Raw genomic sequence first — 16,245 nt, 5'->3', positions numbered from 1 at the left:
TTACTATAGAGTGTTTGCAATCCCCAATCAGAAACGTAAATTTTTTTACCTTCTGACGCTTCGTCACTTCCGAAATTCTGTCTGTAGAAGAGCATTAATTCCACGTTGTAGCACTTATAGATTGTGATAAGCAAAACAAAGACAATAAGGATAGCACCCAGACCTCCAGCGAGTTCAAGGTTATACTTCAGCTCTACAAGAGAGAGAAATATCATGAATTAAGTCATTTCCATCATTTACTAAGTCTTTTATGAAAAAGCACATAGAATCATCCGTGACCATGTTTTGTTTGACTGCACTATATGGCTCAAAATCATAATGAGTAGCATACAATGATAGCCTTTATATAATTGGATTATTAGTGTTTAATTAGACATGCTAATATTACCATTCTATAAGCAGTGCGTGTTGTAGGGCACTCCTTGCTGATATGACGTGACTATTATTGATAAGGCACATATGTATAACAAATGTGAATAGTCATTTTATAAAATAGTGTGTCCACCAAGGTTCTGTCTGGCCTGCTACTAGAGGATGTGGCCAAGCATGGGGAGGCCATGGCAATGGTCCATTGTGAATACTATGGGCTTTATTTACAAAATGGCAGCTTTTGTAAGGCGGGTTGAAGGTGAAGGCTTTACACTGACTGTAAGTGGCATTTTACATTTCCACCTCCAACTCGCTGGGTAGCACCATCTTCCAAAAGCTGCCACTTTGTAAATAAAGCCCTAAGACTCTCAGTAGAAGCTTTACCGTCCATCGCAGGTGGCATGGTCATGTCATCTTTGGGGCATGGTTACCCCTTCCTGGCAAGCCTGGATACTATAATATAAACTACATGTGTTTCTCCTATATTATTTATTAAGATTATATCCATATCATGAGTTTGGATGTACTCAGTGTCAGACTGGGGCATGTAGGGCCCACAGGGGGAATACAGTGGTAGAAGCCCATGTTTAGGGGTGTGGCCAGTCTCTAGAGGGGGTGTGCCCAGCCGCCACATTGGTTTGCCTAACCATTTTGCAAGTGTTGGTCCCCTAGATAAATATATACAGTAAATACTGTAGTGCATGCAAGATAATGTACTAGATTAGTAACAGCACAGTCTGGAACCTGATCCCTAGAGGAGGTGGTGGGAACACAGGCAGTAGGGCCCACCGGTGATTTCCCCTGTACTCCTGTGGGCCAGTCCAACCCTGGATGTACTTAATGCATTGTTATATAAGTGACACTTAAACAAATACTGCAGACAAGCAACAAAAAAATCTTTCATGAGGATAATTCTCCCTACTTCTCCTTGCCATAGATGAGGATGCTTTCTGTGTCTGGCATTGGAAGAGTTACACTTTTCCTTCATCTGATACATTATGCAATGAATATGCTATCTATAATTAGCTACACATATTATACTAAATGTAAAATAAGTACCAATCAGTGCTCATATAAACACATGTTACAAAAACACGGAGCCGTAAGAAGTTGTTTCTGTCTTTATCAGATAAAGTTGACTGCAAAGGAACGCCAGCAACTTGGAGACGCACTTGAGCTGCATGCTCGCCGCCGTTTGCCAGGTGTACATGTAAATGTTCTTTCTTTTTTCGGCCTCTGCTGCTAATTATGTTTTGAATCAAGAACAAGGGTGTTATTACAGCTAATCTGACAAGCCATTTGGAAATGGCGTGCCCTGCATCCTGATGGCTGTGTTACTGCATTGTTTTTGTGCAGAGTCTGCTGACTTTTATATAACGCACTGAAATGTCAGAGTATCTCCCTGAGTAGACCTACTGTATATAGAAATTTAACAGAATAAACAACTGAATATACTGTAACAAGGGGCCCGATTCAGTCCTGATCGCTGTCTTGTGAAATCACTGCGCATGCGTATGCACTACAATGCGCAGGCACGACACCAAACAGTGACAGGATGGTGCAAACATTTCGATCGCAAGGTGATTGACAAGAAGAGGATGTTTGTGGGTGGTAACTGTCCGTTTTCTGGGAGTGTCAGGAAAAACGCAGGTGTGCCCAAGCGTTTTCTGGGAGGGGGTGTGATGTCAGCTCCGGCTCCGATCAGCCTGTTTCTATCGCACTGTAGGAGTAAGTTCTGGGCTGCGCAGAGACTGCATAGTATGGAAAAATCATTTGATGGCGAGTGATTTGCAAACAGATTTGCTGATGTCCGCTGTCTAGGTTACATATGCATTCGCACACTTGCACGGGGCGGGTTTTCGCTCTCCCTGGGCAGCGACTATCTGATCGCAGCCCTTTGCAAATTTGCAGCACAGTGATCAGGTCTGAATTAGGCCCTATGTTGGGCTGTAGTGTATATTTGGCTAGTTTATATTTGTTGTATAGTATATTGGTCTTGAGGTCACTATGCTGGTCAGTTAAAGTTGCATTAATCTACAGTATATGCTGAATTATTACTAATTCATAGGCTACAGGACCCCAACTGACAAATGCTAGCAATGACTAGTCTGCCTGCTACAAGCCTGTAATAAGATTAATAGATGCTCTGCTGTGTTTGGTACACGCTCCATTACAAAAATTTAGTTTACTAACAATAGGCTGCCCCTAGAAATGTCCCAGTGGATATTATTATTACATCCATTATAAACATAGCGGCAGATGTATTAAGCCTGGAGACGGCATAAGTAAGTGATAAACCAGTGATAAGTGCAAGGTGATAAACGCACCAGTCAATGAGCTCCTAACTGTTATTTTACATATTGGAGCTGATTGGTGTGTTTATCACCTTGCACATATCACTGGTTTATCACTTCCTTATGCCTTCTCCAGGTTAATACATCTGCCCAATAGTGTCAGTGTTTTCCATTGCACTTGGGAACAAAACAGTAAAAAAGGAGACTGGTTATTAATAGACAGACAAATCAGCACAGTTGCGGACATGTGTCTGTCAGTAGCTTGGCGAGGGAGATCCAGTTTGGCAAATTGCGTCACAATGGTCCAGTCCCCTTTGATAATTTGCAGCAAGTTACGGCACAATGTCGCAGAGGGCTTCCTCTGATGCCTTTCTCCTCCCATTGGAATGATGGAGACTAGTCCACTTTTAAAATTTGGGAGTCTCCCTGAAACTCTGGGAGAGTGGGCAAGTGTGCAAACTGGTAAAAGGGCCTCGCTGGCAAACTTGCAATTTATAGGGAAATAGTAGATGTGTTGAACATACAGATGTAGCCATGTTCAGCTTTGCTGCAATGTGTCATTCTGCATTGTGGCTTACTGCATGGAGCTCCAGGGTGCAACTTTTCACAGCTGGCGATCGCTCCTTTATTTCCTGTGCATGTGCGTATACACTGCGCAAAGCTGAGCATGGCTACATCTGTATTTGTATTTTACATGCACAATGGCATATCTAGAATGGGTGCAGTGTGAGCGGCGCACACCCTGCACCCATTTTTTCAATATTTACCTCTCCGGAGTCGCACACAGTGACAGTGACTCTGAACACCAGATGATGCAGTGGCCATTTTGTGGAAGCTCCCCCGCCCCCTGCCCATCTCGTGCCGCGAGTCCATGCCCCGACTCATAGTGCGCCCCCGGCAGTTTCCATGGAAATGGTGTCTGCTGCGAGTCCACGCCCCCTTGACTCGCGGCACGCCCCTGTCGCTTGTGTCCATGTGCCCACTTTAGCGGCGCACGACCCTGTCATGTGCGCGCATGCACATGCCAGGGCCGATTGCGGCCCCCAGTCCTTCCGTTAATCACAATATATAATTCCTCACACCACACAAAGAGATGTTCGATCCACTTTTTACTGAGTGCTGGATACTTTATTTCTTTATTCATTAAGGTGATTACCTTTTAGAATTTAGTGTAACACCCCTTGATCCAGCTGGCAGCTGCCAATTGCACTTCTACATAAAGGACGCCACTCTGTGCCCTGGCAGTGGCACTATTCATCCTCATCCTCTGCTCTTTTAGTAGCCCATGCTTGGAAATACAATGCATCCAAGCAGGGGAGGGAAGGAGCCAAGTACTTCCTGGGCAACACAGTGAGAAGACCCTCTGCTTGTCATTCAGTCACTATGGGGGAGCAGTGCCAGTCCTCCTGTGTACATGGCCCTCTCTAGTGCTGCAAATGCACCAATCTTCTTCCTCTCGGGTAAATATTGTGGCCACATAGGCGTGTACATAAGTGGTCCACAGCTGCATCAAATCTCCTTTTTGAAAAACCCTCCACCCCAACCCCGGGCCTGCTTTCAGTGGGAGTGGGAAAGTCCAGGAACAGAGCATTTTCTCCCTCATGGAGAGGGTCAGGTAAGTATGACTTGGTGCCCTCCCTAGCTGCAACCCTGGACAGGCAGTTTCACTGCCATTTGAAGTTGCATTTAAAAATGATCAAATGGCAATTGGTACCTGGCCAAAGTGCCACCCAGATTTCCTTGTTGGCTCTCAGCATAAATTCCTTCATTGGCAGTACAAAGACACTGTCAATGATTTAATTCTCATTACACAGATGCAGTATGGGGAGTTATTCACTAGCGCAGGCCTGGCCAACCTGTGGCTCTCCAGCTGTTGTGAAACTACACATCCCAGCACGCACTGCCACAGTATTGGTATTAGGAAATATTAAAATTGTGGCAGGGCATGCTCGGATATGTAGTTTCACAACAGCTGGAGAGCCACAGGTTGGCCAGACCTGCACTAGCCGATCATGGAGTGATACACCTGCAGCTCTATTGTCACCTCATCTCTTGGTAGACACACCCATGGTATCGTGTTTTTCACCGTCTGCACAAATTCCTTTGGCATTTGAATAACACCTTTGTGTGGAAGACACATTACGCACCATGTAGATTTTAATGTATATCAGTTTTTCTCCCTATAATATATACACTATACACATCAAGATTTTGATGCACCTTATACTTACTATGGCTTACAGCTGGAGAGCTGGAACAGTGGAGAGAGGGAAGTGGTAGACAAGTATTGGCGAGCGCAGATATGCTTATCTGTGTGATATATGTCATGATAAAGGGGGTAATTCAGACTTGATCGTAGATGTGAGAAAAACGCACACCTACAATCAAATTCTTAGACATGCATGGGGACGCCCAGCACAGGGCAAGTCCACCGCGCATGCCGGATCCACCCCCCCCCCCCCCCACACACACAGACATGCTTTCACATATTTTAAGTAGCCCTCTGCCTATGTAGCCTAGCTGCGAAGGCAGGTGGCTACCCGCCATGTTTCGGGTCACATCGGCTGCGTGTGATGTCATGCAGGTGCCACGCTTCGACCTGCAAATGGTCCGGATGCGCCTGTGTTGTCTGGGCCGCGCCCCCCTACAATGAGTTGACGCCTTTTTAATGCCCCATGATGACCCCTCACACCCCTCGAATGCCTCTGTCTATCAATCAGGCAGAGGCAATCACACAAGTGAGATGCTGTCGCATCTCACTGTGTGCGCACAGACAGTGGGGCTGCTGCGCCTGCACACACTTCACCGGGCTTCAGCCTGCGAACGCTGCCGCAGCAGCGTCCTGGTCTGAATCAGCCCTATAGTACAAGCACTGTGAAATTTTGTCTATTATTGTGTATTTTATAGGAGGCGTACTTCTTGTGAGTTCTGGAGGGCTGGTGCAATAATACATAATTATGATAATTCCTGTCAGCAGCACCAGCCTCTTCCGATATATACAATTGTTACTTTTAACATACATCACATTCAGCAGCATGGCCCTCACAGGTGATGTCGCCTGCTGAACCTGCTTGCAGGTCTGACGGACGATGATGCTGATGACGCGGGGGAGTTTGCATTGTCAGGAACATAGGCCCTCATTCCGAGTTGATCGGTCGCAAGGCGAATTTAGCAGAGTTACACACGCTAAGCCGCCGCCTACTGGGAGTGAATCTTAGCTTCTTAAAATTGCGACCGATGTATTCGCAATATTGCGATTACTAACTACTTAGCAGTTTCAGAGTAGCTCCAGACTTACTCTGCCTGTGCGATCAGTTCAGTGCTTGTCGTTCCTGGTTGACGTCACAAACACACCCAGCGTTCGCCCAGGCACTCCCACCGTTTCCCCGGCCACTCCTGCGTTTTTTCCGGAAACGGTAGCGTTTTCAGCCACACGCCCCTGAAACGCCGTGTTTCCGCCCAGTAACACCCATTTCCTGTCAATCACATTACGATCGCCGGAGCGAAGAAAAAGCCGTGAGTAAAAATACTTTCTTCATAGTAAAGTTACTTGGCGCAGTCGCAGTGCGAACATTGCGCATGCGTACTAAGCGGATTTTCACTGCGATGCGATGAAAAAGAACGAGCGAACAACTCGGAATGAGGGCCATAGTGCATACACACTGGATGATATCATGAATGATGTGTCCAAATCAAGCACATCGTGCCAATATTGTCCTAGTGTGTACGCACCTAGTGTGTATTGCCGTCATTATCCATACAGATCTTCCCCTCATCTCAATTAATATTGGTTTGATCATGATCAAATGTATTTCAAGGCTACTGGATTAGGAGCCACACACAGAGTAGTGTGTGATGGAATTTGACATCCCAGGTCAGCACAAGTGAAGACAAGTGCATTCCAAGTTAGTGGACAGCCACATCTGCTGCCATAATGCCTACCAGACACTGCCCCCCACACTACAGACTGAGACAGTGACTAACATGGTCAGTCAGCCTCAGTGACTGGGATCCAATCAGGCAGTGGCAGTGCAGTGGGAGGTCACACATTGCTGGGCTGCAGGCGGCGGATGGGTGGTGCAGACCTGGACCAGTCTGGGATAGGCCCTACAATGTGGGGGTGAATGGCAGCCCTGGTCTCAGCCTCAGACTTTTTTGTCAGTGCATTCATGCACTGCACACAGTAACTTTCACTGTGATGACTTTCTCTCTTAAACTATGTGAGCTTAACGTATATGGGGCACTATAACTGTGTGGGTGTAATGTGCAAGGGGCACTACTACTGTGTTGGCATAATGTTTAAGGGGCACTACAACTGTGTGGGAATAATGTTTAAGGGGCACTACTACTGTGTGGGCATAATGTTTAAGGGGCACTACTACTGTGTGGGCATAATGTTTAAGTGGCACTACTACTGTGTGGGAATAATGTTTAAGGGGTACTACTACTGTGTGGGCATAATGTGTATAAAGAGTACTACTGTGGACATAATGTGTAAAGGGCAACCCTCTGCATCCCTACTGCATCACTATCTCCCCATCACACTGTCTTTCCTGTCACCCTCTGCCTCTCCAAGGCATCAACCTCTCCTCGTTATACAGATACGCCTTTGGTTTTGAGGCCACACTTCTTCATGCGAGACCACACCCTTGTTGTAAGACAATGCCCACTTTTTGCAAAATAACACTCACCACAGTAAGGGGGGGGGGGGGGCAAGGGCATGACAAAAATTCTCACACAGGGTGTAGTATGCCTGGAACTGGACATATTGTCTATGTTGACAATCAGACCACGTGGACCTTCTGGTGACAACATACAGATGCATCGCAAGCGCGAGGGGGGGGGGGGGGGCGGCTGCGCCTCGGCACACCACCGTGCGTACACTGATGCTCCCATTCACTTTGAATTAGCGTGGCTCCATCTGTATTGAATATGACATTTTGTACCACACCTGACAAATTCATGTCCAAAATAGAATATTTCCCCATGCGCTACATTTCCTACCATAGATAGTACTGCCATAACTCCTCTGGTTCCACCCACACAATGGTTTATTTTCTTATGATACAATTTTTACTTTCATATTCACAACAACTGCATCCTGCTGGTTCCTTCCACCACCCTCCTTACATTGTTAAACTATGACCTATTATACTGTATGTGTTTCTGATTCCACAAATTAATGCACACTGCAAGTGAAACACATAAACATTATGGACTTGTGTGTGTTTCTGATAAGACTTTTATTTGCAATTGATGCAGTCTTCATATTGGCAGTACGGATGGTGTCGTTATTAGCATTACTGCCTCACAGCACTGAGGTCCTGGGTTCGATTCCTACCATGGCTCTAACTGTGCGGAGTTTGTATATTCTCTCCGTACTTGCGCGGGTTTCCTTCAGGTTCTCCGGTTTCCTCCCACAATCCAAAAATATACTGGTAGGTTAATTGGCTCCCAACAAAATTAACCCTAGTGAATGTGTCTGCGTGTACATGTGATAGGGAATATAGATTGTAAGCTCCACTGGGGCAGGGACTGATGTCAATGGGCAAATATTCTCTGTAACATCGCTGCGGAATATGTGTGTGATATATAAATAACTGGTAATAAATAAATAATAAATATATCACTTGCAAATGTGTTGAAAAGGGACAAGCAGTACAAGGCTTTTTCCACTACTTCCAACAGGCCATTCATTTAAATGGTGTTTCCAGCATAAGTAGGAAATACAGAAAGCCCATTGAAGAGTGAAATAAGTAGCAAAGCTTCATACTGTATATAAATTTGTAGCCTTTAAAAAAATTGGGGAAACATGCCCCCCTCATATTCATCTGTGAGTCTCAGTGATAGAAACACTGGTGTTACCCCACTTAAATAGGGGGACAGCTAGATAGCATAGCAGCCATCGCAGATTTGAAACTACTTCCAGGGAGACATGAACAATAAGGTATCCTCAGTGGATTCCTGTCCCAAACTGATCAGCCTGGAGCCTCTACTGGGGCTCTTCCCAGTTGTGGAGGTAGTGAGGAATATTGCCTATATAATAGGGATCTTTGGACCCTGAGTGTTTTATCAACTTGTAATAAAAAAAAGACTCTCTTAGAAACACTCGTGTTAACCACTTTACTAATAATAATAATAATAATAATAAAAAATTGCAATTCACACAAAATCTTTCATTATAATCTACAGATAATCTGTTCATTGCAATCCAATTCAAGTGAATAACTTCTAACTACCACCCATTGATAATGAAAAAAAAAGAGATGCCACAAACTGTAAACTAGGGGCCACATGGCATAATGACAGTTCAATTAATTTACTTTTATTGTCATTAGTCAATAACAACTAATAACAAGTGGCTTCCCACACATTGCTATTATTTAGAAGTGGGGAGAGTACCAGAGACTCTCTGTTTGGATCACACACCAGTAGAGACTAACCATCTCTTCTGATGAGCTGAAAAACAATTAACAATGCTGTCAACTGTCATTCATGTCAATGTCCCATTTAGTGAAAGGAATGGGAAAGATTCAGAACAATGGTCTTTATACCAAAGTGGGGATGTACACCATGTGCCCCCTAAAGAGAAATTACCTTTACAAGTGTGGCAATCTGCTTTAACCTCTTCAGGGATACTGGCACATATGTGTACGTTAATGATTATTGTTCATTGCAAATTGTTTTGAAGTTTGAATATATATCTATAACAAAATCGGTCAATATCTAAAAAAATTCTTAACTTGAAATGTATTATCTGTTCACTAAAAAAAAATAAAAAAAAAATATATATAATAAATTCAGTTATATATCTCTAAAATTAAAAATTCAACCCTGGATATGGACATATCAAATAGAACCCAAATGGTTATGGACATATAGAAATTTTACGATACAACTGAACTAAACTCCTAATTCTTCAAACTATTCTAAATGCAGGTGCATGAATTTAGCCCGTCTCCTGATACCATATGGTTACCATAGATCATCCTACTTCTATACCACTGTTCATGGCTTTTCATTAACAAGTAAAGAGCCTGAGCCAAACTAGTTAGTTACTGTACATCTCTCACATATCTTCCTATTCACTATGGATCTGATGCAGAGTTGAAGAAAATTGGGTGCATATTGCTCACAAGAAGTATGCACTGAAAAATTGTACAAGTTGCACACATACAGAGATTTAACTGCTGTGTGCACACCTGGTTACTACTAGTCATAAACATCAACAGTATGGACCTGGACCTATCCTATACTGGGTGTACTGGGATCTCCCTCCATACAGGCATATAGCCGACTCTCACTGAACATTGCCTGTGAGAACGCAGCACCGCAACGCAGTTTATACTACAGAGCTACTCACTATAGGAGCACCGGTGTTAAGAATTGTGTTGAATTATAAAATCCAATTACACCTGAAACCAATTAGGACTCATTGTGGCCAACGCGGGTGAGCTAAAGCTTCATCATTAAAAACACATCCAATCCTTTGCAAAGAGTATGGCGCTAAATGTCTGAAATATTATTTAGAGTACATCATTGGCTAAAATTCATCAATCAATTCCCCCAAACATATGTGACCAACATCAACATGCACAATACTGAATGTCAAGTATCACTAAGCCCAGGTTTCTTAGATTCTCACCTATTCTAATCCTTTCCCATTGCACTCAAAATTTCAGTTTCCTTTTATATTTTATGTACATACTTAATTTCTAAAATGACCTACCCTGGATGTTAGTACAGGTTGAGTATCCCTTATCCAAAATGCTTGGAACCAGAGGTATTTTGGATATCGTATTTTTCCGTATTTTGGAATAATTGCATACCATAATGAGATATCATGGTGATGGGACCTAAGTCTAAGCACAGAATGCATTTATGTTTCATATACACCTTTCTCTGACGTCCTAGTGGATGCTGGGTACTCCGTAAGGACCATGGGGAATAGACGGGCTCCGCAGGAGACTGGGCACTCTAAAAGAAAGATTAGGTACTATCTGGTGTGCACTGGCTCCTCCCTCTATGCCCCTCCTCCAGACCTCAGTTAGAATCTGTGCCCGGCTCGAGCTGGTTGCACACTAGGGGCTCTCCTGAGCTTCTAGTAAAGAAAGTATTTGTTAGGTTTTTTATTTTCAGTGAGATCTGCTGGCAACAGACTCACTGCTACGAGGGACTTAGGGGAGAGAAGCGAACCTACCTGCTTGCAGCTAGCTTGGGCTTCTAGGCTACTGGACACCATTAGCTCCATAGGGATCGAACACAGGCCCAGCCTCGGTCGTCCGGTCCCGGAGCCGCGCCGCCGTCCCCCTTGCAGAGCCAGAACCAAGAAGAACGTCCTGGAAATCGGCGGCTGAAGACTCCGGTCTTCATTAAGGTAGCGCACAGCACTGCAGCTGTGCGCCATTGCTCCCTATGCACACCACATACTCCGGTCACTGATGGGTGCAGGGCGCTGGGGGGGGGGGGGGGGGGCGCCCTGGGCTGCAATTAGAGTACCTTACATGGCGAACAGCACATAATATAGTCTAATAAACTATATATGTGCAAAAATCCCCCGCCATAATATAAATATAAAGAGCGGGATAAGCCCGCAGAGAAGGGGGCGGGGCTATCTCCCTCAGCACACTGGCACCATTTCTTCTTCACAGCTCCGCTGGAAGACTGCTCCCCAGGCTCTCCCCTGCAGTTTCCAGGCTCAAAGGGTAAAAAAGAGAGGGGGGGCACTAAATTTAGGCGCAAACTGTATGTAAAGCAGCTATAGGGAAAAATCACTTTGTGTTAGTGTAAATCCCTGATTATATAGTGCTGTGGTGTGTGCTGGCATACTCTCTCTCTGTCTCCCCAAAGGACTTTGTGGAGTCCTGTCCTCAGTCAGAGCATTCCCTGTGTGCGGTGTGTCGGTACGGCTGTGTCGACATGCTTGATGAGGAGGCTTATGTGGAGGCGGAGCAGGTGCCAATAAGTGTGATATCACCCCCTGTGGGGTCGACACCAGAGTGGATGGATATGTGGAAGGTATTAACCGACAGTGTCAACTCCTTACATAAAAGGCTGGATGACGTAACAGCCGTGGGACAGCCGGCTTCTCAGCCCGTGCCTGCCCAGGCGTCTCAAAGACCATAATGGGCTCACAAACGCCCGCTACCTCAGATGGCAGACACAGATGTCGTCACGGAGTCTGACTCCTGTGTCGACGAGGATGAGACATATACACAATCCACAAGGGGCATCCGTTGCATGATTACGGCAATGAAAAATATGTTACACATTTCTGACATTAACCCAGGTACCACTAAAAAGGGTATTATGTTTGGGGAGAAAAAGCAGCCAGTGTTTTTTCCCCCATCAGATGAGTTAAATGAAGTGTGTGAAGAAGTGTGGGGTTCCCCCGATAAGAAACTGGTAATTTCTAAAAAGTTACTGATGGCGTACCCTTTCCCGCCAGAGGATAGGTCACGTTGGGAGATATCTCCTAGGGTGGATAAGGCGCTCACACGCTTGTCAAAAAAAGGTGGCACTGCCGTCTCAGGATACGGCCGCCTTGAAGGAGCCTCCTGATAGAAAGCAGGAGGCTATCCTGAAGTCTGTATATACACACTCAGGTACTATACTGAGACCTGCAATTGCTTCAGCATGGATGTGTAGTGCTGCTGCAGCGTGGTCTGATACCCTGTCAGATAATATTGATACCCTCGACAGGGATACTATTTTGCTAACCATAGAGCATATTAAAAACGTCGTCTTATATATGAGGGATGCACAGAGGGATACTTGCCGGCTGGCATCTAGAATTAATGCAATGTCCATTTCTGCCAGGAGGGTATTATGGACCCGGCAGTGGACAGGTGATGCTGATTCTAAAAGGCACATGGAGGTTTTGCCTTATAAGGGTGAGGAATTGTTTGGGGATGGTCTCTCGGACCTCGTATCCACAGCAACAGCTGGGAAATCGACATTTTTACCTCAGGCTCCCTCACAACCTAAGAAAGCACCGTACTATCAGGTACAGTCCTTTCGGCCTCAGAAAAGCAAGCGGATCAAAGGTGCTTCCTTTCTGCCCAGAGGCAGGGGGAGAGGGAAAAAGCTGCACCAGACAGCCAGTTCCCAGGATCAAAAATCCTCCCCTGCTTCTACTAAGTCCACCGCATGACGCTGGGGCTCCACAGACGGAGCCAGGTGCGGTGGGAGCGCGTCTCCGGAACTTCAGCGACCAGTGGGTTCGCTCACAGGTGGATCTCTGGGTTCTACAAGTGGTATCTCAGGGATACAAGCTGGAATTCGAGGCGTCTCCCCCTCGCTGTTACCTCAAATCAGCCTTACCAGCTACTCGCCAGGACTGGGAGGTAGTACTGGCGGCAATTCACAAGCTGTACCTCCAGCAGGTGAAAATAAAAGTTCCCCTCCTTTAACAGGGACGGGGTTACTATTCCACAATGTTTGTGGTATCGAAACCAGACGGTTCGGTGAGACCCATTCTAAAATTGAAATCCTTGAACACTTATATAAGGAAGTTCAAGTTCAAAATGGAATAGCTTAGGGCGGTTATTGCAAGCCTGGAAGAGGGGGATTACATGGTATCACTGGACATCATGGATGCTTACCTACATGTCCTCATTTACCTACCTCACCAGGAATACCTCAAGGTTGTGGTACAGAACTGACATTACCAATTCCAGACGTTGCCGTTTGGTCTGTCCACGGCACCGAGGGTGTATTCCAAGGTAATGGCCAAAATGATGATACTCCTTCGAAAGAAGGGAGTTATAATTATCCCGTACTTGGACGATCTCCTTATAAAGGCGAGGTCCAAGGAGCAGTCGTTGATCGGAGTAGCACTATCTCAGGAAGTGCTACAACAGCACGGCTGGATTCTGAATATCCCAAAGTCGCAGCTGGTTCCTACGACGCGTCTGCTGATATTGGGCATGTTTCTGGACCCAGAACAGAAGAAGGTGTTTCACCCGGACGAGAAGGCCAAGGAGTGGTCATCTCTGGTCAGAGACCCCCTGAAACCAAAACAGGTGTCGGTGCATCATTGCACGCGAGTCCTGGAAAAGATGGTAGCTTCTTACGAAGCAATTCCCTTCGGCAGGTTCCATGCAAGGAACTTTCAGTGGGACCTGTTAGACAAGTGAGGATCGCATCTTCAGATGCATCGGCTGTTCACCCTGTCCCAGAGGGCCAGGGTATCTCGGCTGTGGTGGCTGCAGAGTGCTCATCTTCTCGAGGGCCGCAGATTCGGCATTCAGGACTGGGTCCTGGTGACCACGGATGCAAACCTCCGAGGTTGGGGAGCAGTCACTCAGGGAAGAAATTTCAAAGGACAATGGTCGAGTCAGGAGACTTCCCTACACATAAATATTCTGGGCCTAAGGGCCATTTACAATGCCCTAAGGCAAGCAGAACCCCTGCTTCAAAACCAGCCGGTGCTGATTCAGTCAGACAACATCACGGCTGTCGCCCATGTAAACCGACAAGGCGGCACAAGAAGCAGGATGGCGTTGGCAGAAGCCACAAGGATTCTCCGATGGGCGGAGTATCACGTGCTAACACTGTCAGTAGTGTTCATTCCAGGTGTGGAAAACTAGGAAGCAGACTTCCTCAGCAGGCACGACCTCCACCCGGGAGAGTGGGGACTTCATCCAGAAGTCTTCACGCAGATTGTGAACCGTTGGGAACGGCCACAGGTGGACATGATGGCGTCCCGCCTCAACAAAAAGCTAAAAAAGTATTGCGCCAGGTCAAGAGACCCTCAGGCGATAGCTGTGGACGCACTAGTGACACCGTGGGTGTACCAGTCGGTTTATGTGTTCCCTCCTCTTCCTCTCATACCCAAGGTACTGAGGACAGTAAGTAAAAGAGGAGTAAGAACTATACTCGTAGTTCCGGATGGGCCAAGAAGAACTTGGTACCCAGAACTACAAGAAATGATCTCGGAGGACCCATGGCCTCTGTCTCTCAGACAGGACCTGTTACTGCAGGGGCCCTGTCTGTTCCAAGACTTACCGCGGCTGCGTTTGAAGGCTTGGCGGTTGAACGCCGGATCCTAACGGAAAAGGGCGATCCAGATGAAGTGATTCCTACGCTGTTAAAGGCTAGGAAAGACGCTGCCTGAAGTTCAGACGTTGTTAAGGGAGTGCTGCATATACAGCCCCCTTTTGTGCCTCCAGTGGCACCTTGGGATCTCAACGTAGTGTTGGATCTCCTAAAATCACATTGTTTGAGCCACTTCAGAACGTGGAGTTGAAGTATCTCATGTGGAAAGTGGTCATATATATTTGGCCTTGGCTTCGGCTAGGCGTGTGTCAGAATTGGCGGCTTTGTCATGTGAAAGCCCTTATCTGATCTTCCATAGGGACAGGGCAGAATTGAGGATTCGTCCCCAATTTCTCCCTAAGGTGGTATCAGCGTTTCACTTGAACCAACCTATTGTGGTGCCTGCGGCTACTCGGGACTTGGAGGCCTCCAAGTTGCTGGATGTAGTCCGGGCCCTGAAAATCTATGTTTCCAGGATGGCTAGAGTCAGAAATACTGACTCGCTGTTATCCTGCATGCACCCAAAAAACTGGGTGCTCCTGCTTCTAAGCAGACTATTGCTCGCTGGATCTGTAGCGCGATTCAACTTGCACATTCTGCGGCTGGACTTCCGCATCCTAAATCAGTAAAAGCCCATTCCACGAGGAAGGGGGCTCTTCTTGGGCGGCTGCCCAAGGGGTCTCGGCATTACAACTTTGCCGAGCTGCTACCTGGTCGGGGTCAAACACGCTTGAAAAATTCTACAAGTTTGATACCCTGGCTGAGGAGTACCTTGAGTTTGCTCATGCGGTGCTGCAGAGTCATCCGCACTCTCCCGCCCGTTTGGGAGCTTTGGTATAATCCCCATGGTCCTTACGGAGTACCCAGCATCCACTAGGACGTCAGAGAAAATAAGAATTTACTCACCGGTAATTCTATTTCTCGTAGTCCGTAGTGGATGCTGGGAGCCCGTCCCAAGTGCGGACTCTCTGCAATACGTGTATATAGTTATTGCTTAACTAAAGGGTTTTGTTATGAGCCATCTGTTAATGAGGCTCATTTGTTGTTCATACTGTTAACTGGGTATAGTTATCACGAGTTGTACGGTGTGATTGGTGTGGCTGGTATGAGTCTTACCCTGGATTCCAAATCCTTTCCTTGTAGTGTCAGCTCTTCCGGGCACAGTTTCCTTAACTGAGGTCTGGAGGAGGGGCATAGAGGGAGGAGCCAGTGCACACCAGATAGTACCTAATCTTTCTTTTAGAGTGCCCAGTCTCCTGCGGAGCCCATCTATTCCCCATGGTCCTTACGGAGTACCCAGCATCCACTACGGACTACGAGAAATAGAATTACCGGTGAGTAAATTCTTATTTTTACACACAGCCTGAAGGTTATTTTAGCCAATATTTTTTATAACTTTGTGCATTAAACAAAGTGTGTCTACATTCACACAATTCATTTATGTTTCATATACACCTTATACACACAGCCTGAAGGTCATTTAATACAATATTTTTTAATACCTATGTGTATTAAACAAAGTTTGTGTACATTGAGCCATCAA

General features: G+C 46.0%; 1 protein-coding gene across 2 annotated transcripts in view; it reads right to left on the bottom strand.

Annotated features, from left to right (window-relative positions):
- The window catches only part of IL1RAPL2 (interleukin 1 receptor accessory protein like 2), a 1,679,520-nt gene that overhangs the window by 31,950 nt on the left and 1,631,325 nt on the right, over positions 1-16,245 (bottom strand). For both annotated transcript variants that reach the window (XM_063937358.1, XM_063937357.1), the window contains exon 9: positions 50-193. In XM_063937358.1, coding sequence (XP_063793428.1) covers positions 50-193 — 144 coding nt within the window. The remainder of the gene's footprint in view (positions 1-49; positions 194-16,245) is intronic.

The sequence above is a fragment of the Pseudophryne corroboree genome, chromosome 8 (assembly GCF_028390025.1).
Source record: "Pseudophryne corroboree isolate aPseCor3 chromosome 8, aPseCor3.hap2, whole genome shotgun sequence".
NCBI classification, from domain to species: domain Eukaryota; kingdom Metazoa; phylum Chordata; class Amphibia; order Anura; family Myobatrachidae; genus Pseudophryne; species Pseudophryne corroboree.
The sequence above is the reverse complement of the archived record's forward strand: the minus strand, read 5'-3'. Positions and strand labels throughout refer to the sequence as shown.